The sequence below is a fragment of the Lactuca serriola genome, chromosome 4, assembly GCF_051521515.1.
Source record: "Lactuca serriola cultivar US96UC23 chromosome 4, Lser_US96UC23_V15, whole genome shotgun sequence".
Lineage (NCBI taxonomy): Eukaryota > Viridiplantae > Streptophyta > Magnoliopsida > Asterales > Asteraceae > Lactuca > Lactuca serriola.
The window spans coordinates 31,975,102-31,996,922 of record NC_136411.1 but is presented as its reverse complement, the minus strand read 5'-3'; the positions used below and the strand labels follow the sequence as shown (position 1 = coordinate 31,996,922).

The 21,821-nt window shown below is 35.0% G+C and overlaps 1 protein-coding gene and 1 long non-coding RNA gene across 4 annotated transcripts; both read right to left on the bottom strand.

Moving 5' to 3' along the window:
• Nucleotides 1-3,231: 3,231 nt before the first annotated feature.
• LOC145101280 (uncharacterized) lies at nt 3,232-6,165 on the bottom strand. The gene is made up of 2 exons (XR_013705571.1): nt 5,457-6,165; nt 3,232-3,454 (listed from the first exon to the last, which is right to left on the bottom strand). It is a non-coding gene; the product is annotated as an uncharacterized LOC145101280 (long non-coding RNA).
• Nucleotides 6,166-9,065: 2,900 nt separating this feature from the next.
• On the bottom strand, nt 9,066-11,430 carry LOC145101279 (F-box/FBD/LRR-repeat protein At1g13570-like). Of its 3 annotated transcripts, none has more exons than XM_079038458.1 (5): nt 11,049-11,430; nt 10,037-10,660; nt 9,848-9,958; nt 9,616-9,768; nt 9,066-9,517 (listed from the first exon to the last, which is right to left on the bottom strand). In XM_079038458.1, exons 2-5 carry the CDS (start codon nt 10,631-10,633, stop codon nt 9,215-9,217), a joined length of 1,164 nt encoding a protein of 387 aa, XP_078894584.1. In that variant the 5' UTR covers nt 10,634-10,660; nt 11,049-11,430; the 3' UTR covers nt 9,066-9,214. The 3 variants fall into 3 exon arrangements, with proteins under 3 accessions (XP_078894584.1, XP_078894586.1, XP_078894585.1); XM_079038460.1 differs by having other exon boundaries at nt 9,616-9,765; XM_079038459.1 differs by having other exon boundaries at nt 11,139-11,430.
• Nucleotides 11,431-21,821: the final 10,391 nt, after the last annotated feature.

Genomic DNA, 21,821 nt, shown 5'->3' with positions numbered 1-21,821 from the left:
GGAAGGGAAAATGTATAAGTACAAAACCTTCTAAGGAAGAAAGAAAAGCTGCAATTGAAGCTGAGATGGAGAAGCAGCGTCAAATTCAAAGTATTTTGAGGCTTTGTTAAGATGATCCTCCTACTTTGAACAGAGGTGATCTGAGAAAGCTGCACAGTTATGAGAATATAGAAGCAAGAGTGTCTTACAATGAAATGCTTGGATTTGAAAAGAAACCAAGAAAAAGTTATGCTATTGAAAACTCTGATTTGAATTAGCTTGACTTCCCAATCAATAAGATGATGTTCATAACAGCACAATATAAAATTGTCGATAAATTTGAGAATAAAGACGATTTTATACATATGAAGTTGATGTTCCATGTTGTCTTGGGAAAGGAACAGGATGATGTTTGGTCCCTTGTCAAGATAGTTCGAGTGCTGAGCATAACCAAGGACGTGCTTTTCGAGAATATGCTACAAACTTTCGATATCATGTTGTGAGGGCTAATAATGTTACTTTTGACTTCTCCATTGTTGATTTCCCTCTGATGAACTTGAATGATCTTATTCAATTTGAAATGATTCTCAAAGATATGGATGCTTCGAAACTGTAAGGAACAAGTACTGATGAATTTTGATTGGGTCTTGGGCATATCAAAATTTTCATAGACAATTACTATGATTGTCTAGCATTGACAGATGTAGAGTTGGCTCTATCAATGGGAAAGGAAATTACAGTCCCTCAGTCATTATTGAAGAGTTAAATACATCTGAAAAAATATGTTGATGGTGAAATATGTTTGAATCCAATAGGAATCGTTTTTGTGGGAAAAAGCAAGAAAGGAAAATCAACAAAGTTTTTATTTCAAGTAGGTGATGTTGAACGATACACAACTGCACAATATACGAACTTGATTATGCGTATGAACAGTTGTAAGAAGAATAACAATGGTGATAAAGTTGAATTGGAGAAAGTGATCAACTGGTACTCAGAGATAAGAAGAACAATGCATACGGCCGCTCAAATTCTTATGAACTAATTTCGTTACTACTTACAAAGGGGGAGATTGTAGATTTCGAATATTGTTGTAAGGTGTCGAAATTCATAGGGCAGTTTCGTTAGTTAAGTAAAGTTATTACAAAGGCATAGTTGTTTCGAAACTGTAATGTTTTATTCCTTTGTATTTTTTGTGTGCTTTCTATTTTGCTATAAATAGGGATCGATACATAAGCTAGATAGAACTTTTGCTTGTCTTCTGTTTGAATGCTCTTTGTATCGTGAAAGCATAATAGAGTTAAAACTAGATTATATTTACTCTCTGTGTTATTAATTCATTACAACTCTGATCTCATTTCTTTTCTCGATTAAATTGCTTCTACACCAATTTTTCCTCGGAGCGTCTTGTTCAGAAATCAACTGACGGATCCCTCTTCTCTTCGCTAAACTGCGGACCCCGGAAATTGTAGTCGAACAAAAGACGTAACTGAAAACACATAAAGTTGGTACATAACCCAGAGATCGACAAATCGGTTAAAACCGATGATTTTATTAACAACGCTAGGGGTCAACTCGTCGACGGAAATGCCATAGTGGTCCACAATCATGTTGAAGAAATCCGACATCGGCAAGCGTAATCCCGCTTCAAATAAAGGGATCAGAACCCCCACCTTCTCTTGAGGACGATGGTAAATTGACACTTCCTTTGTCAGAATCATTACATCGTGCTCTCGTAGGAAGCCGAAGCGATCTTGCAGAAATTGGAACTCCTCGGCAGTAGGGACTCTACCGTAACGGTCCATTATCAATATAAGGATGAACAATCGAAAAGAAATTTAACAGGATACCAGGATTGATACAACAAAGCCAAAATGAGGATATGAGGATGAAGAGCCTGAGGGAAAAGGGGGGATTTTAAAGGCGAAACTGGCGTCACAAACCGTCCCTCGACGGGACTGACACACATTAACGGCGCTGCTTAAAGCCTGTCAAGCGATGGAACTAATCCCGGGCATACATGTGTTGAGATATAGACTCGAACGACGACGCTGTCAAGCTGACACATACACCTACGAGTCTAAGGGACTTGTAACGTATCCCTATAAGGAACGTCAACAAAGAAGTCAAACTAACACCGGGCATGGCCTAGTTAGAACCTAGTCTAAAGCCAAGTCCGGGCCTTCGCCAATGCGAAGAGCGGTGGTATGGCGGTTAAGGTGCAGAACCGCGCCTTAACCCCTTTTCCAGGAAATTACATCCCGACAAATGTGGGACCAATTAGAGAATCCCGCTCGCCTATTATACAATAGCCACGATCTTCATAAACATTTAGAAGATCCCCTCCCAGCCAATGGGGGAATGAGGCAAAAGACGTGACGAAGGACCCTCCAATATGGGTCCGCCACATCGCACCTCACGAGGGAATCCTCAACATTATCGGTTGAGGGACACGCCTCTGAAACATGTATAAAAGGATCCTTTTTCCTGACAATGAGAGGGACAAAATTCTCTCTCTCCTGTAATCTTCTACCATCTTTCTCAGATCTCATACTGACTTAATCGTCTGAGCATCGTCCCAGGAACTCCTCCCGGATGTTGACTAATGGTCATTTCTCTCTTTTGCACTGTGAAAACAAGAGAAGATACTCACACGGATCCTTCTTGCAGTTCCGACTCTATCCTCTCCAACATATCACAACAATTGTATTCCAAATAAACAAAAATGATCAAATTGTAACTGATTTTAGATACATCAAATCAGAATTTCCTATATATATATATATATATATATATATATATATATATATATATATATATATATATATAACCCAAAAAGGTTGAACTCTAAGAACCATTTTTTAAAATGTTTTTATTAAGTGGATTTTTTACTAATCTAACATTTATATTGTATTAAGCAAACTTTTTTGATTTTGTAGTTTACAAACTACTTGTCACTTGTCGTCGGACCATCGCCATACCACCGTCGGGCCGCCACCGAACTAACATTAAATTCAGTGACATTCTTACGGTTGATTTCACGACTTAATTGAATAAACATTGTATCTCTCATTTCTTTGGTAATACTTTTTATTTTCCAGCCAAAATATAAAAAATTTTAGTAAAAAAATATACTTTTTTTTTCTAAATTGTAGATTATCTTTAAAAAATATATCGCATATATTTTATATTCACAGTTTAAAATATCATATTCATAGTTTAATAAATATATAAATTCACTAATACATACATTCATTCATATTTTAACACAAAATTTATATAAAATATACAACTAAATATAGTCCGTTTTTTGTTTAATACATAAAATTCATAACATAACATAATACAATCCAGTATACACTAATTCATATATTTAAAAAGTTCAAATTCAAACTCTACCACCACCACCACCACCTACCACACGCCACCACTAACAACATGTGTCATTGTTGCAATCGTCTTTCTTTCCAAATTACATCTGTATATAAAATCATTAAGTGACAGGTTAAATACTATATTCACAATTTAATAATTCACTTATTAAATCTTTAATGGAAAAATGATTATAAAAACTAATACTCTTACATATTTATACAGCACAAAAAATAAATATATTCACAAGAAATTTTATGCAAACATTTATACATAAATCATTCATATTTTCATACAATATTCATTAAAAAAATCACATATTAATACTAGTACTTTACAGTTTAAACAGAAAATTTACAGCTTAATGCAATCAATTTAAAATTTTAAACAAAAAAATCACAGTTTAATACACAAAATTAACAACTTAATATAATCAGTTCACAGTTTAAACAAAAAATTCACAGTTTAATGCAGTTAATTCACCGTTTAAAACGCAAAAATCACAGCCTAATAAATAAAATTCACAACTTGTTAATATAAAATCACAGTTTAATACACAAAAAATTATAAACTTACAACAACATTATCAACTTAAAACTCTTAATACAATTAATCCTAAGTTTAATACAAAAACTTCACAACCCAGTTTGTTCACAATATAATACACAAACTTAAAACTCTTAATATAATCATTTCATAATTTAATATTTTCTATTCAATTTAAGTTTAATACACAAACTTCACAGCCCAGTTTATTACATAGTTCATAAACTCATTCACAGTTTAGAACTTTTAATATTTTAATATCATTAACTTCCACAAAATCAATCCCACATTAAAATCTCATTTACTCTATATTAATATGGAATTCATATTAATATGGAATTCATGGATAAATTAAATCTTGTATTATTTAAAATTTGAATCAATTCATATTTGTCTCGGTACTAATATATCAAAAGCAATTTAATTTGTTATAACAAAAATATGTTAGATAATTCAAATAGTATATGAAAAACCTAATAAAATTTGCTATTGACCGATTGTCCGATTCTTAATAAATATGAACCATTTAATAATTAAATAAATATGTTAGAAATAATAAATATAAAAGGAGCTCTATGGCGGCTGCTAGTAATCAGACATCTATTATAATAAATGAAGGTTTTTTTGTCATAGCTCTATGGCGGCTGCTAGTAATCAGACATCTATTATAATAAATGAAGGTTTTTTTGTCATATCTCTTATTCTTCTTCATTTGGACACATGATATTTTCTAGAATTTTTAAATTTTCTATTTTCCACTTGTCATTTTATTGTATTTTTCATTTTCTTAAATTAAAATTCCACATTTAATGTATAAGGTAATATATATGTAAAATATTTATTAGAAATGGTTTATATATGTAATGTATTCAATACATTAAAGTCTCATTAATTTTAATAATTCAAATTTTTTTTTTATTTTTCTTATAAATTCAAACTTTTCAAATTGTTAAAATTTCATATTTATTTTTTTTTAATTAAACTCATGTAATACATGGGTCTCACACCTAATTTTAATAAAAGCAAAATAACTAAGGGGTTGTTTGTTTTTTTTGTGAAGAGCTGTGCAACCACTTTTGTCTGCGCCGCGCAGACATATGCCCTCGCAGAGTGTTTGTTTTTTGGAAGTGCGCATACCAAAAAACGTCTGTGCGAGGTCTTCCTGGCGCAAACATGAGTCACTGTCTTCAAAGGTCTTCACACCTCATTTTAACCAAAAAAAAAAAAAAAACCACCCGTTTTTTTTCTCTCTTTTTGCTGAAAATGCATTTTTAATCTTTATGACATGAAATTAAGTTTGAAAAATTAATTTATTTCAACAGCTGTAGACGTTAAAAACAAACAGTCTTCTTATTGCAGACTGCAGACATTTGTTCCACCTCTTCTGCCGCAGAGGCTTGCAGATGTGGTCTGCAGACTGCAGACATTTTGACTTCAAAAAAACAAACAGCACCTAAGTGACAACTAGCAATCACAGTTGAACATCTCGATTGAATCAAATGAAAAAAGGATAATAAGCAAAGGAAAATACAAAATTAAGAAAAGAAATACGGTATATGTACCTGCAATTGTGCAATTGTTCGAGTATGCCAATAACATCATCGGAGAAGCTATTGCCGGGACTTTGTTGAGGTGAAACTCATGACCGGATTTTCATTACTTAATCGGAAACACCACCAGATGTTGCTTCATTACTCCATCATCAATCTAGATCTACATCAACGACTGCAGATTAGGATCTGCTTCTGGCTCTCTCTACACACATCCAACCTTCATATGCCTTTTTCAGTTATCGAAATTTTCACTAGAGTTTCAACTCATCGGAGACAACGATGATATGTAGCAGCGGAAATGGAAACAACTGTCTAAGACGGTGGTAGATCCCCGATCTGGTGGTCGGCGATCTGGTGAGGTTCTACAACGATTTCGGATCTGGAGCCAGTAATAGGTCGACACCGACGGTGTCGGCAAAGGTTTGGCGGTGATGACCATGATAAATGTGATGCTTCAACATTGTTTTCAATAAATCTCATTATATGTGTGTTTTTGTTAGTGGTAGGGTAGAGATCAGATCGTGACCTAATTTTGAATCAAATATTAGGGGATTTGGAATCAGATAATAGGGGAGAGGGGAGACGGAGGTGGCAGAAGTCGTCGGAGTAAAGGATTATGATGATATCATTGACGGTGGTGTCGATCGTCGTCAATGTTGCTCTCAATGATCGTTGAAAAAGTGGGAGTGAGAGGATGAACTTATTGATAGGAAATAAAGATCAGATATTTAGGTGATTAAGAAAATGGGTTTTGATTTCATAATATTTACTACAATGCCCCTCTGTTTTATATATATATATATATATATATATATATATATATATATATATATATATATATATATATATATATATATATATATTTACTATCTTATAAAAGAAATCTAATTATTTCTAAAAATAGATTTATTATAATAATAATATTTTTTTAAGACGTCCAAATGATGAAGCTGATAGTACAAGTAACCATTAATAAAATAATATTAAATTTTAACCACGTTTTGAATTCAAATATTTCTCATCAAATCTCCTTATATTTCTCAGCAATTTAATATGGTTCCTCAAATCCCGGATTCATTCAAATTTTGAACTCTTTTAGATATCCTTAAATTTAGCATGTTGATTCAAATATCTCTCCCATCACATATACCTCTTTGTTCCCTCCCCTGCTATAAAGCCCACCGTCCAGGAACAGAAAATGATTTCATCTCCCGTCTTCCACTATCCCCAACCACCGGTTCTATGACACCGCTTTCTGACATCTTTCCTTTCAAAAACGACTTCACCACAGGAACCCTAAATTACTTTTGAAAGCTCTCCCTCTTCTCATTCTCTATCTTTTTTCTCTCAACTAGCATTTAGAGTTTTGATTTGCCATATGTGACGCGGTCCACCGCGGCCATGACATTTTTTGATCGTTTTTACACTGTCGCTTCCAGTCAAACCCAACCATTCCCAAATGTCGGCCTGATCGATACACACTTTGGTCGTTTTCATGGTTATGCCTTCAACCACCCAGCACCATGGTTTCCAACATATTCAGGTATATTTCTAGACTATACATTTATGTACAATCTTTATTGCAATTTTGAAATATTTTAAATAGATACTTAGTTTTTGACCGACTTCGATTTTCTAAACATCAAGATTCAATTTTTTGGAAAGATCTATGTTTGATCTTTTTCATTTTCATGTTTATTGTATCATTTTCCGAATTAAGGATGTTATTACGAAGCTCAAAATCTAGAAGAAAAAATGAGCAATGGGTGACATTCATATTAAAAATAAAGGAGATAATCATTGCCAAAAGAAAAGTGTTCACTAAAATAAATATATTTGACGTCTGCGGAAAGAAAGCTAATCATCTATTTAAACTAATCGACGATAGTGAAAAAAAACTAGCCGTCATATCCAAATTTATAGCATAAAAGTCCAAAGTTAGTAATAAAATCATAAAGAAGACAAACTTTAAGTTTTTTTTACATAATATTGTTTCTAGGGACACAAAAGTATTAGTGAAGCCTAACGAAAATTTAAAAGGTGATGAAGTTTATACATCAAATGTGATGTAAAAAAAAATTGTTGCACGATTAATAATATATAATTAGTCATGTGTTATTACAAATTTTCATATTTTGTGTATTCTTATAATTCTTTATTTTTGTTTGAATGGCTTAAACATTTCATATTTTATGTCGTTTTAACCAGTTTGTTTTTATCGGTTATTTGATGTATCATTTAACAAATAACACCATAATTTAATTATTTTGTCTTCGACATGTACTTTCTTTTGTAACATAACATTTTTATAGAGGAAACATATCATCGAAAGAATTTACACGCCCCGCCGCTTTGCGCGGATACACTGCTAGTATATATATATATATATATATATATATATATATATATATATATATATATATATATATATATATATATATATATATATATATATATATATATAATGGCTCCTAGTGAGTGAGTTAATCACCCTAAAAAACCATAACCATCCGATCCTTCCCACATTTAACCATGACCCTTTTAAACTATGCATTTTACGGTTATCAAATTTCAGTTCCGCTTCCTCTCTCTCTCTCTCTCTCTCTCTCTCTCTCTCTCTCTCTCTCTCTCTCTCTCTCTCTCTCTCTCTCTCTCTCTCTCTCCAACACCTCACCAATATTTCTACCACCCTATTGCAGATTGTAGAGGTTTGTTATGTTTTTTGAGTAGGTATAAAGAAAGAATTCATGACGGCATTCTGGTAAATATTCCATCACTTGCAAAACTGAATATCAAAATATCCATATATTTGTTCTAAAGTCATTTTTTCTCTAACACAGCCGTATATAGCAGGGTTATAATGTCCATTATTACAATAATCGCTTTTTTTACAAAGCTTATCTAATAATTAATCAGATGAATATGTTGCGTCCATATATTCTCCTTTAGCGTTCTCATCTTTTTTGGTTTAATCTTTTCGACAATTTTATGTTTTAGTTATTGATTCTCTATGTGTTTTGAAAGATTGTTGCAGATTGATAAAAATCTAAAACTTTAAATATTTTATGTGATTAAATAAGAAATTATACACCGATACACCCTACTAAGGGCGGGTCCGCGGGCAGTGGTTTGGTACAAGATTTTTTATACAAGGGATAAAATGACATGCCCAAATTAAGGGCCGCTAGACCAATTTGCAACTTAGGGCCCAAAATGCCTAATTTCTCTCCAAAATCATGTAAAGATTGTGCTACAATTAAATTCCTTCAATTCATAAATATTATTTCTATATCACAAAATACATTATCTGTATGTTTCTTTTTTGTAGATTTTCAAAAAGATTCTTTTTATTTATTGATCCTTACAAATTGTGTTATAAATTTTTTGTTACAATAATATTCAAGTTAATTGTGTGTTTTATTAGAATATTTGTAGTGTGAGACATAAATCAATTTTAAGTTTTTACTAAATACGTTAGTGTGTATAGATCAAAATCTTGAAGACTAAAATTATCATATTAAGCTCGACACAATTTCAAATATTATATTATTCTTTTATACTAAAATGGTGATTTGATGTTAGGTTGGAGATGTTATAATAATGAGCAAAACACAAATGTAGAAAGCAACAGTTATCATAATATTAACAATCGATCCACAAAAGACATTTAAACGAGTTCAAATAGACAATAAAGGCATTGTGCTTCAACAATCCTTAAACTTAACAAAGAAAACTAAAAGCCCAATTGCATCCACATATATAATTGTTTAGCGTTCAACAATGATATCCACTCCTAGTGATGCACGTGGAAATGTTAATCGCAACAAATCTCGAAGAATCTTATTTTCTTGATCCACAGAAACATCTGAATTAAGCTTTATCCGTGCTTTCTTAAGCATAGGTGATTTAGCCATGATGAGTTTCACAAACTCCATCTCTAAAGCATGATTATGGAAACTTGTTATCTCAAGTTCTTCAAGGCGATCCAACTTCATTCCCAAATAGTAGTCTTGAAGATCAAGCAAGCCCTTGCAAGTTTCTTGACCACACAGCATATGGATCCAACACAGCTGATGAAAAAACATGTATTGTATATATACTTTTGTCAACAGAATTGAAGATGTATAGTGACTATGTATGTGATTGTGTGTAGTTTATATCTATCTACCTCTATTTTTATCTTCTCCAAATTTGGGGAGCTTCTGATCACACTGAGAGCATTCGAAAGCTCATCTTGTTTCAGAAAACACAAATCAAGAAAAAGTATCCTCAAGTGGACTAGTAAAGTAGGGAGTTTCTGCATACTGCCTTTAGCAAACTGCTTTAGCCGAATACCAAAACTAGAATTAAAACACAATATTCTTGCACGAGATAAAACCATCAAGTTAAGTATTTATTACCTTGATATAATACTTTGAGATTTTCAAAACATGAACCGAAGGTAAACATTTGGATAGCTCAAGAAATGTACACTTGTTTCCTAGTGCAATAGAGTTGTTTTGAGATCCAATCTGCATCACTATATTTTGTAAGAATGGTTTTAACCAAAGGCACTTTCGTAAGTGGTTATATGGGACTTAATTAATTACCAGTATAAATTCCTCAAGTATTGGGCAATTGGTAAGTAATTGTTGAAGCGTCTTCAAAGTGATGTTGACATCGCATAACTTGAGACTCTTTAAGGTAATAAATCCATTAAATGTTAATGGAAGCTCAATGACACAATGTGTGAGATGTAGGTGTTCTAGTCCGTGTAATGAAAAGAACACGGAGGGTAGCTTGTAGCGCTTAAAAAATAATAACTTCATGACGTCATTTGACCAGAACTTAGAGACGAATTTCTTGATATTTTTGCTCTTTGAAAGATGGAGTATTATTTGGTAAATCTCATCATCAATTTCTGTATCGATATTAATAGAGATACTGAATTCTAATACTGGACCATTGTGTAGCATCAAAACATGGAAGATGGCATTGACAAACTTATATTTTCTAATTTCTTTGCTACTTGATGAGGTATTCAAGTACTTGTCATCAAATACAAGTTTAGGCATTCCCTTCCAGCAATGCCTCCATTTCCTTGATAAAATACTCGTCCTCAATGCATCTCGGATTGGCATATGAGTCAGAATTTTTTCAATTGTGTCTTGAGGAAGATCGCTGATTCTATCCTGACTGCCTTTCATTTCTTCTTTTGATGACTTTCTCAAACGCTGCAAAACCAAATAGATTTTCTTTCTTAATTTTATACATATCTAACACAATATTAAAGGGGAAGACCACTGAATTCAAACAATTTATTGGTTTTTTGAAAAATACTTAAAAACTGGTGTTTACCGAACATTTTTTTTTAATTTATTGACTTTTTGAAAAACATTTTGAAATTTGAAAAGCACTCCCAAACACCCCTTTATTCTATATATTCCACTGAATATTATAATACTTTCCTGAAACCGAACCTAACAAAAACATTGCCTTCGTATTGAATCGAACCCAAATGATGTGCTTCATGCTTAGATAACCTAGTTCATGCCCCAATTGGATCGAACCAATCTAAATGAAGAACAAGTGAATACCCATAAAAATCAATTGGATTCTTACCTGAAGGAACGTTGGCTTGATTTGGTAGGAAAATGGCTGACAAAAGTTTGTCCGGCAATTCCGAAAACGATGAACGACTAGTAGACTTACCTAACAGAACGTTGGATTGATTTGTGTGTTGTTTTGATCGTTTTTCAAACGTCTTCACTCCAATATGTTGAAGTCAGAACTGATATAACTGAGGTCGCTCTAAGCTGATAAAATCGGAACTGAAATCACACTAAGCTTTTGAAATCGGAACTGAAATCACCGGCAATTGAGCTAGGGCATGGAAGAGAGAGTGAGGACTCAACGTCTGTTAGGAGGGCAGCGGTGGAGGATGACTTCAGTGGAGGACAAAGGTGAGAGAGGAGAGAGACCGATGAAAAAGACATGGGGGCAAAGAGGCGCTTATTAGTATTTTTTTTCAAATTGTGTTAGCAAATTTATTTTTCAGTTTCAGAAAGTTTTTATTTTTTTTAATTTCTATATCGGAAAGGTAATCAATTTTTATTTTTTTATGGAAGATCTTTTCGGTTTCAATTGAATTTGTGGTTGATAGGGGTGATAAAAACCCGAACCACAATTAAAAAACCGAAAAAAAAAAAATCTCATAAGCAGAAACTAAAACTAAAACCAACGGTGTAGTTTTTGTTTTTGCAAAAAACAAAGATTTTCGATGCGGTTTTTATACAGAAAATAACCGAACTACACCATATATATATATATATATATATATATATATATATATATATATATATATATATAGTTAGGATCATATATAACCCTTAAATATTGTGTGAGTGTATGACCAATTCTAAGCCAATCATTTGATAAGGGTATAATAATGGTAACTTTAGATATAATTAATTATAATAAATAACTAATTCAAATAATAAGCCTTTAAAACAGGATCTCAATTTCACACCCTTTTATCAACAATCATCGTCATCTTCATTCCACAGACAACACCTCACCATTGTCAGAACCTAACCCTAAGCCATCTCCTTCGTCCATCGCTATAAAATCAAACAAGGCATAATTTTGTAATTCCCATACCCTTAGTTGCCTTCTACTTAATTTCTCTACTCCATCTCAAATGGCGACTTGCCGACTACATCACTTCGATCGACCTAATTAAGGGTTGCTACTCCGCTCCAATCGATCTCCCCGTTCAATCGATCTCCTCGTTCACCATCAGGTTAGTCATACATTTTATCTCAATTAAAGTGTTTTTTCCGCTTCTACTTCAAACGCTCGGCCTCACCGATCACCTTCTACATTAGGAATTGTGGCCTCACTCAGTTAAAGTATTTTTTTTTAATTCTATGCTCCTTTAGCTTATGAGGATTTTTAGATGTAAATTTTGAAAGTATTTAATTGATAATGGTGGTCGCCAAGAACATTTATATCCGATCAGAGGTATGTATGCCTATAAAAAGAATTCACTTTCTTTGATTTGATAAACCATAATCCAAATCGAGTTATAAACTTCATAAAAACACTGGATTTAATGCACTTCCTTCAAGTTTAGTGTGAAAAATATGATTGAAAACAGGTATTTAAGTAGAAAAAGGTTTGGAGTACCTTCATGAACATGTCAGTCCTCCTATAATTCAAATATATTTCAAAAATAACAACATACTTCTTAACAAATCCTTTCATGCTAAAGTTTTTGATTTTGGATTTGCCAAATTTGGGTCTTGTAGAGTCGGTGGTCATATTTTAAGTCGGCTATTGGGCACCCAACGATGTGGTGAACGTGAGGTCCAACTATTATTTATATATGGTAATTAATAAAAAATATTAAAACCTACCTTTTTTATTAAAGTTTTTTGGTTAAGTTATCACAAAAGGTATGCACTAACTTTCCATTTGACCACAAAATCAAACGTATAGTTATTGGGTTGTCCTTATGGAGTTCCTCATGCTGATATGAAGAGGTCTCCTGGAGAGGTTGTTCTTGTATCCTACTTAGGTCAGCTCCTTTCCTTGTTTCATATTTGCAATTTGTGAACACCAGAATATGTAAGATTAGTATAAGTTGTGAGTTGTGTTGATTTGTGGAAACAGGATCTACCTTCTTTATACGAGGAAAACGAAGGTTTTAATTGATAGATTTGTTGGTTTAGGTTCAAACGTGAAGATATAAAGATAGAGACATGGGATACTATCAAAAAGAAAAGACCGGTTCTTCAAGAATTGTGACAGATTCTTCAAGAATGATGACTGGTTCTTAAAGAATGATGACAAATTCTTAAAGAATGTACAAATAATGTAATAAGTCATATAAATTTTTTTATATTCTGTAAAATTGATGAAAAATTCTTCAAGAACGTAGTATTGAAGGTTATGTACATTCTTCAAAATATTATCTATATTCTTCTTTTATGTTATAAAAATGGTTGTTTTATGTTATTGCGATGACTCTCATTTTTATAATATATATTCTTTGTTATATTGCAAAACATTTTTTTAAAATACTAATATGTTTTTGTCTAATATGTGGATGTTTATTCTATAAGAATGTCAACTCAAAAAAAATCAAATTGAATGAATACGGATTCTAAAAAAACTTAATTTAATTTAAATGTTCCGAATAAAATGTAAGATTGATTTAATTTTTATTAATTAATTTAACATAATAAGTTAAAATGTACGTAATTTTAAATTCTCTCATAAGTAACTGCCATATTTACCTTTATAATTGATTAATGCTATTTATATAGTAAACTCTAGTCCATATTAATAACATGCACCTTAATATCACATCATTTCATTTCTTTTAATCTAATGGCTATAATTTGGTCACACATTCACACAATACTTGTGATTCACATTTGATCCTAACCCTATATATATATATATATATATATATATATATATATATATATATATATATATATATATATATATATATAATAATATGTGTCTATGTTCAAATAAGAAAAATGATACACTATGTATATGTTGTACTATGTATATGTTGTGTAATACTATTGAATATGTGTAGTGTATTATTTATATATATATATATATATATATATATATATATATATATATATATATATATATATATTAATATTAATATGTATTAATAAGATACATGTCTGGCCCAATACATGGATGAGCCGGGCTTAAGCCCGAGGCATCAAACTAAGGGGACATAAATTAAGTACTTTGGCCCAAAATTTTAATCCAAGAAGCAAGAAGGCAGTTGACTCGACGTCTTGCAAGAGCGGGACTTTGAGAATTGGAATTGTCAAATCGGGTATCGCCCCAAGAAAAACGTTAGAGATTGAGAGATCGAGGAGCGCTCTAAGGCACTAAAGTCTAAATCGAGTTGGAGAGATTGAGAATTTGTTTACCATCCTTCTACATGACAACATCTGATTTCTACTCATTATTCTCATTCTATTTATCTCTAAACCTGCTGCTGCACTTAATCGATCATCTCAAATTCTCAATGATCTCATAGTATTGCGATTTCATTTTGCAAGTTGGAGTTCGATTTATGATTGTTCGATTTTCTTAACCAATTCACTATTAACCTGAAGCAAAACTGGCAAGGAAAATAGAAAGCCAGAAAGGTCTTGTTGGATTTTTTGATCTGATTTCACTTAAACTATTTTTGGTGACTTTTATACTTTTATTTTACTTAATCTTTTTCTTATTTCTTTGGTTGTGGTTTGTTTCAGGATTTTGATTTTTACCTATTTGATTTCAATTATAGTTGATATCTCGATTTCTGATTTTCTTTTCAACTAATTTGGTTGTTTGGGTGAGTTTGATTTGTATTAATGTGATTATAATTTTCTCTCTATGCTTGTTGTGTTGCATACCAGAGGTCTGATTCTGACTTTTTTGGTTTTTTTCAGGAGTTGGGATTGTATATTTGATTACAGTAGAATGGACCTAGGAGTTTGATCAATTCCAAGGGTCCGATTTCTATCTGTGTGTGCTCGAAATCTGTTGGTTTGTGTTTGATTTTTGAGATATGCTTTAGGTAATACTTTGGCTTTCTGAGGTTTGCTTTAGTTACAATTTCTACTGATTTCGATTTTAATTTCTATTTGAGCTTGAAATCTGCTTCCATCAATCTAACTCCTAGTAATATGATTTTTGTGGTTTGTTTTGGGAGTTGAATTTTTTGTTTTTGCATGTTAGAGTTCGATTTATGATTGTTTTCAATTTTAATTTCTCCCCGTTTAGGCTCGAAATTTTGTATCTGATATTGGTTTGCTTTAGGTACCAATGTGGTTTGCTTCTGTTATAAATTTCTAAAGTTCCTTTCGTAACTATTTTGTTCTTGTTTCTTGATGTGAATCAGGAGGCTGATTGAACTTCTTATTTATGTATTTGTTTCTTTTTTTTATGCTTCCAAACTAGTTTTTTTAGTTGATGATTAATAAAAAAAATGTTGTTTAAATCCCGCAGCCAATTTGACAAATGGTGAAGAATATGATATTGAAAGAATTGGTTTATATAGTGAATTATAAATATTTTAGAAACTATTACCATGAAACATACATATGTGAAAGTCTTTTGACATCTATTCAAATAATAGAGTATGCAAGAAGAATATAGATATGTTCTCTAATGTGTTTGTTGCATATATGATATTTTTGACGGGCTGTTATGGTTGTTTCCGCGGAAAAAAGTTTTTCAAACTTGAAGCTCATGAAATCGTATCTTCAAAGTACCATGACTCAAGAAAGATTGAATTGATTAACAATTTTAAGTATCGAAAGTGATTTGTTGCAAAATATTGATTATTGTAAAATAAAAAATGTTTTTCATTCAAAACAACACACATTGGCATTGTTTTAGGTGGTTTTTGTTTGTATTATTTGTTTGATTACAAAATTTATTGCATTTTTTATTTTTCAAACTTTTTTATATGTAAGGGCATAAGGTTCCTAACTCGCCCCGGGTAGTAAAAAACAATGGACCGACCCTGATAACATATATGTAATGTGTGTGTTATGTGTAAAGGAACAAAGATGAGAAAAGGCAATATGGTGGCTATCACATATTGCCTGGTGGAAAAAAAAGAGATGGCAAATGACCTCTATATAAGGTGCACATCTAGTATTGTTTCAGTACAAAGAATCTAGTTTTAAGATGAAACGGCTGGTTCCAATGAACTTGTTGGCTTTTGGTGAGCCAATCGTTTATGCTGAGACGGCAGGTTCCATTTTCCGTTTGAAGTTCGGTTTTAACCAATAACCGTACTAAACCACACTATGCTCACCCTAGTGGTTGGTACATCACCCATATACAAAGACTTTTATTCCTTTTTAATATATTTTATATATTTTTTTAAATAAAATTATTCAAGAAAAGAAAGAAAAAAGAAATATATTACACCCGCATTCTCCTCTTTTTCTCTCCACCCATCAATTTCATCCTCCACCTTCCTTCACCAAAAGATTTTGTCGGAAATCGCCGAACAACCACATCTCTTCATTTGATTTTCATGGAACCACCACCAATCGAACCCTGACATGTCCGATCAAACCCACCCCTCGATTCCCCTTCCACATGTCGCTAACCATTGTGCGACGCCACCTCCAAATTTGTTGTAAATCACACACAAACCATTCCATCCATCAGTTTTCGCTGAAATCACCTCCATTGGACTCCCTTTGGTATGTAGAAAAAACCCCAATCGACCACAACCTTGTATAACCGTCGGAGCTACCTTCGACAGTGTAACACTAGTGTTCTAGGTAATTTCCATTTTAGCTTCATGTTTTAGAAGTTGACAAGATTTACCCTTACGTTGGGTGTACGAGCCAGGTGTGTTGGGTGTACGATCCAAGTGCGTTGGGCGTAGGGCCTTGCATGTGAATTCGATCTTAACCACGTATGTTGGGCGTACGTGTATGTACTTTGGCCGTAATCTGAATATGAGAAGGTTTCGAGATTTTAAAGGAGACATGTTTAGGCCTTCTTGGATATGGATAGGGTGTTTTGTGTGAGAAACGGGTTCGGGTTGTGCTTTAGGTCCCAAGGGTATCAACAAGTGTCGGTTTAGACTTTTCATGAATTTTAGATCTGAATTCGAGTGGGTTTTAGGAGAAACAAAGTTGATACAAGTGTAGAGTTTCTCGTTACCTTTTTGTGGATATAAAGTTCGTTGGAAACGGACATCGGGTGAGGAAGATATAGCACTTGGAGGTTTTTTGGACATAAATGGTCCCTTAGGGAGAAAATTTGGCATGGAAGGCCATACATGTGAAATGGAAGCGCGTCGGTACGCCTAGCGTAAGGTTGGGTTACGCCCAGCGTATAAGGGAAATGGTCGCGGGTGCTCCTTGGCGTACGCCCAACGTATAGGAGGTACGCCCAACGTACGTCCAAAGTCCAGAAACCCTAAATTTAGGGTGTGCCACTATTTATAGAACATTATAGTGCAAACCCTAGCCTCCATGTTTGTTCCCTAACCTCAGAGAAACCCTAGAACGTCTCATATTTTCAACCTTGAGTGATTTAGTCTTCAAGAGAGTTATTTTGGTCATGTAAGGTTGGGTTTTTCAAAAGAAGAAGTTGGCAAGGAAGAACTTGGGAGCTTGGAGCTCATAGATCTGGAATATCATCATCATTTGGAGCTCTTCTGAGGTATAAAGTTCATAACTTTACTTAAGAATGCATAGATCTTGTGAAGTGAAGTTTTGGAGTTGTTTTGGTCCCAAGTTTTGGACCTTTATGTTGGAATCTTGTTTTTGAGCTTAGGGTTGCCACCCTCATAGCTAAAAGGATCCCTTATGCAGTAAAGTTGCCATCTTGATGCCCTATTTGTATTCATGCATGAGATCTAGCCCTTTTATGGAAGTGGAATGTCATTCTTGGAAGTTTGGGTGGGTTTGGTGCATGTGAAGTCACCAAGTCAGTGACTTTATGGAATAAGTCATGGAAAAGGACTTGGATCTGAGTTTGTAGCCTCTGGAGTGGTGTAATAAGTGCTTAATGGAAAAAGGACTTATCAGGGGAATTACGTTGAGCGTACGTGCAGGTATGCCCAACGTACTTGCCATCTTTCATGTACGCTTAGCGTACGTAGAAGTACGCCCCGCATACTCTGTCAGTATGGGCTTTGTGTCCTTGGGCCACGCCTTGGGTCTTTGGGCCTTTTGGGCCATCATAAGTAAGATATTTTTGGGCTTGGTGCAAGGCCCATTGGAGGGATTGGGCCCAGTTTAGCAAATTGGGCCATTAGTGGGCTTGAGGAGTTTATCTAGTGTTGGGCTTGCCTTCAAGATTTGAGATTTAGGCCTTTGGAGACCCCACTTATCATTGGCCCTTGGTGGGCCCAATGGGTTTTAGGTTATTGATGAGATGATCAGTGGTCTGTCTTGGACCTTTTGAGTGAGAGTTGGACTTAGTTCCTAATTGGGTTAACTGTGGGTTGGCATAGAGTTAGTAGCCGATGCGTAGCTGCAGCATTTGTAGGGGTTGTTCATCATCCGAGGTGAGTCTTCTCACTATACCTTATCTAGATTGGTAATTATGTATGACCGGAAGGACGTATGTGCTTATATGTGACATGTGTTATATGTTTTATGTGATATGCTATGTTATGAGTTGCCTGGTTCGGACCGGAAGGTCAATAGAGCAGGACCGGAAGGTCATCAGGGTAGGGTCGGAAGGTCTACCAAAGTTGTGGAGTCGGAAGGTCCACTGAGACACATTGACCGGAAGGTCACAGCCTCAAGTGGCTAATTTATATGCATGTGGTATTTTGGGGAATGCACTAAGCTTTGTGCTTAACAACTTATGTGTTATGTGTTTCAGGTTTCTCATGATCGCGGGACGACACCGGCTTGATTGTACACACTAGAGAAGTGGTATGTTTTGAGGATCCTGGAATAGTAATTAAGCAAACATGGAGTTGTGTTTTGTAAATTGAATAAACAAGATTTTTATACAATACGTTATGAAAAGTATGCGATTTTTAAATGAAAATTTGTTTGAAAATTTGTGTCGTTACAAGTTGGTATCAGAGCCTTGGTTTGAGGGATCCGGATGCACCCTCGGGTAAATCTGGACTCAAACTGAGGATTTGAGAAAATATTTTCAAAGAAATGATTTTTTTTCTAAAGCGAACAAGAGTTCTAAGAGAAAACGAGAAGGAGCAGTGTGTACAATCAGCCAGAGCCCGAACGGTGATTTCCCAAAATACCATTTCTTTTATGTTATGAGGTGTTTATGAGATATCATGCATGCTAGAAATAGGCTAGGTATTCTGTATTTTAGGACTAGAGTGGCTTGATTTATGATGCCTTAGCCTATAAGTTGTTGTTATCTGTTAAGTATGTGTTGAGAAAGAGTATCCCGTAGGAATCCTTTTTAGAGAGGGATTGGAGTAGGAGAGTAATCTAGGAGAGATACCTAGATGAGCATTAAGGGAACCCACTAAAAGAGTAGTCAGATGCCTAAGTGGGGTGAAGTTGCTTGGGTTCGGTGATATCCTCCGAGCAGGAGGAGAGCAAGTAGGATAATAACCTAGAGGGGTTTTACGTGTTGGTGAAGATTATTCGATGCCCGAATGCTGCTTGCTTCGTGCTTTGTGGAAATCTCGATGATGGGAGTCAACTACTAAGTGAATATGATGATATTCAGGAGGTAGATGGATGGCATCATTAGGAGTCCTTCAGCAGCTGATGGCAGAGAAGTGTGAGCACCTTAGGAAGAGCCTAGGGGGCGACCGTGGTCAGATGAGTGCACTGACAGGGTAAATCCTTTCGCCGGGAACCGAACACGTGTAACGGGATGGACGAACGAGAAGGTTGTGCAGCTACTTAGGAAATCTGGGATGGTCCGTGTGGAAAGTATGGGTAGATGTGGCAGGTAGTATGGGCCCATACTACTGAAAGAGAGGACCCATACTTGATGCAGGGAGTATTCTAGAGGTTCTAAGTAGCAGGTTGAGAGGTGATGTCATGGTTCGAGTACCATGATCGGTAGCAGGTTGAGAGGTGATGTCATGGTTCGAGTACCATGCTAAGTAGCAGGTTGAGAGGTGATGTCGTGGTTCGAGTACCATGAGTGGTAGCAGATTGAGAAGTGATGTCATGGTTCGAGCACCATGCTAAGTGACAGATTGATTAGTGATGCCATGGTTCGAGTACCATGCTTTGTAGCGGACTAAGAAGAGAGAACATGGTTCAAGTACCATGACCCGAAGCAGATTAATAGGTGGCCACATGGTTCGAGTACCATGACCCGTGGCGGTTAGTGTTACTAGTTCTACCGGTTATTCCGTTGTGATTGGTTAGACTGAGATCGGATGCGATAGAGTATGAGGTCAGAGGGCCATGTGGAGCAAGTTATATTAAAGCATTCCTTGTGGGGGGAAGTCGAGATGATTCCAAGGTATTTTTGGTGAGATGTCAGATGAAGTCGCAAGACTTAAGGATAAGTGGAGATGGCATTTATGGAGGATTGTGGCCTGAGTTGAGCAATCAACCGATAGTGGAGATGTCACCTTCTGTGACCCGAGTGGTGCTATTTCCGTTCCGTGGGAAATATAAGAGGTGTTAAGATTTTGGTTTATGAGCTTGGGGGTAAAACCCTACGGGTTAGCATTGATGGCGACCTTCCATCAGAATATTTGGGCAATATGTATGCCGAGAGGTAATGATAGAGCATGAGCAAGTTGTCAGTGGGGACGGAGATGGTTAAGGACAAGGATACATCCTATTTGAGCATGGTAGGGCATGTATTAGCTGCAACGGCGGATGGTCAAGAAGAGGATATTGGGGTGGTGGCCCTTATTGTCTATGATGAGTATCGAGTGCGGTAATGAGGTCTCCGCTCTTAATACAATCCACATGATGGAACGTTGGTTGAGAAGTTGAGGATGAGGGGTATGATAGTTCATTATTTTCATATTAAGAGTCAGAGTTACTACTGGACAGTTGGGGTGTCCAGTAACGAGATGGTATGAAATTTTGTATGATTAGAGGCAATCATGATGAGAAGTTTCTGAGGATTTCATATGAGATTTGAGATATCTGGAGTTGCAGGGTATCTATCAAGGAGACCATTGAGCATTGCGTAGTACCTTCCAAGGGTAAGTGTGATGTTCCCGAGGGAAACAGTCTACGGAATAGATTATTGGTGCGCCAATTGATGATGGTTCGAACCCTGAGTGGGGGAGAACCAGGTATTTTATTGAGAGGATCAGAGATTTGTTCAAGAACGGTTAGGAAGCCGGATAGAGACATGCACTATGAGACCAGGGTTATTGGTGGTCAAGGTGAGTTGCCGAGGGAGTTAATGCATGTTGTACGCGTTCATGAAGGGATGAGTGTCTGCAATGCATGTGGCCGTTGGGCAGAGGCCTTGTGGTAGGTAAGAATTTTTCGAGGTGGTTGGTTTGTGGGGATACTTCGGCAGTTGGGAAATTTCATTTCGATGAATGGATTGTTCCATGCTCTTTGGAGAGGGTGGGAGATGATCAGGCAGCCTGTTTCCGGGTCGGCATGCATAATCTTGCTCGGTTTTGAGTAATAGAGGAAAGAGTTCGGAGGGTCATCTTCGTGTTTTGAGTCGTTGGCGATTTCTCCGTGTTTCAATTGGGGGATGGAGTATTACGGGGTTACAAGTAGCACGAGAGGAAGATTGGTTGCGAGATTCCGAGGAAGCAATGAAGTATCTGAGTATGATGTCGTGAGTATGAGATCAGTGGTAGAGTCAATACACTGCAAGGCGTTGTGATGGTGTATCGGGGTATTCGAGTTGAATGTCCTAAATCTCGGATTATTTTGAGTTTTGAGTTTGAGATGG

What these genes read in the sequence shown, in the direction of transcription:
- LOC145101279 (XM_079038458.1), bottom strand. Translation starts at nt 10,633, where the DNA reads ATGAAAGGCAGTCAGGATAGAATCAGCGATCTTCCTCAAGACACAATT. An exon ending in TCTCAAAGTATTATATCAAG is followed by an intron (nt 9,769 to 9,847) that starts GTAATAAATACT and finishes ATTCGGCTAAAG; the next exon opens with CAGTTTGCTAAAGGCAGTAT. An exon ending in TGGAGAAGATAAAAATAGAG is followed by an intron (nt 9,518 to 9,615) that starts GTAGATAGATAT and finishes TTTTTTCATCAG; the next exon opens with CTGTGTTGGATCCATATGCT.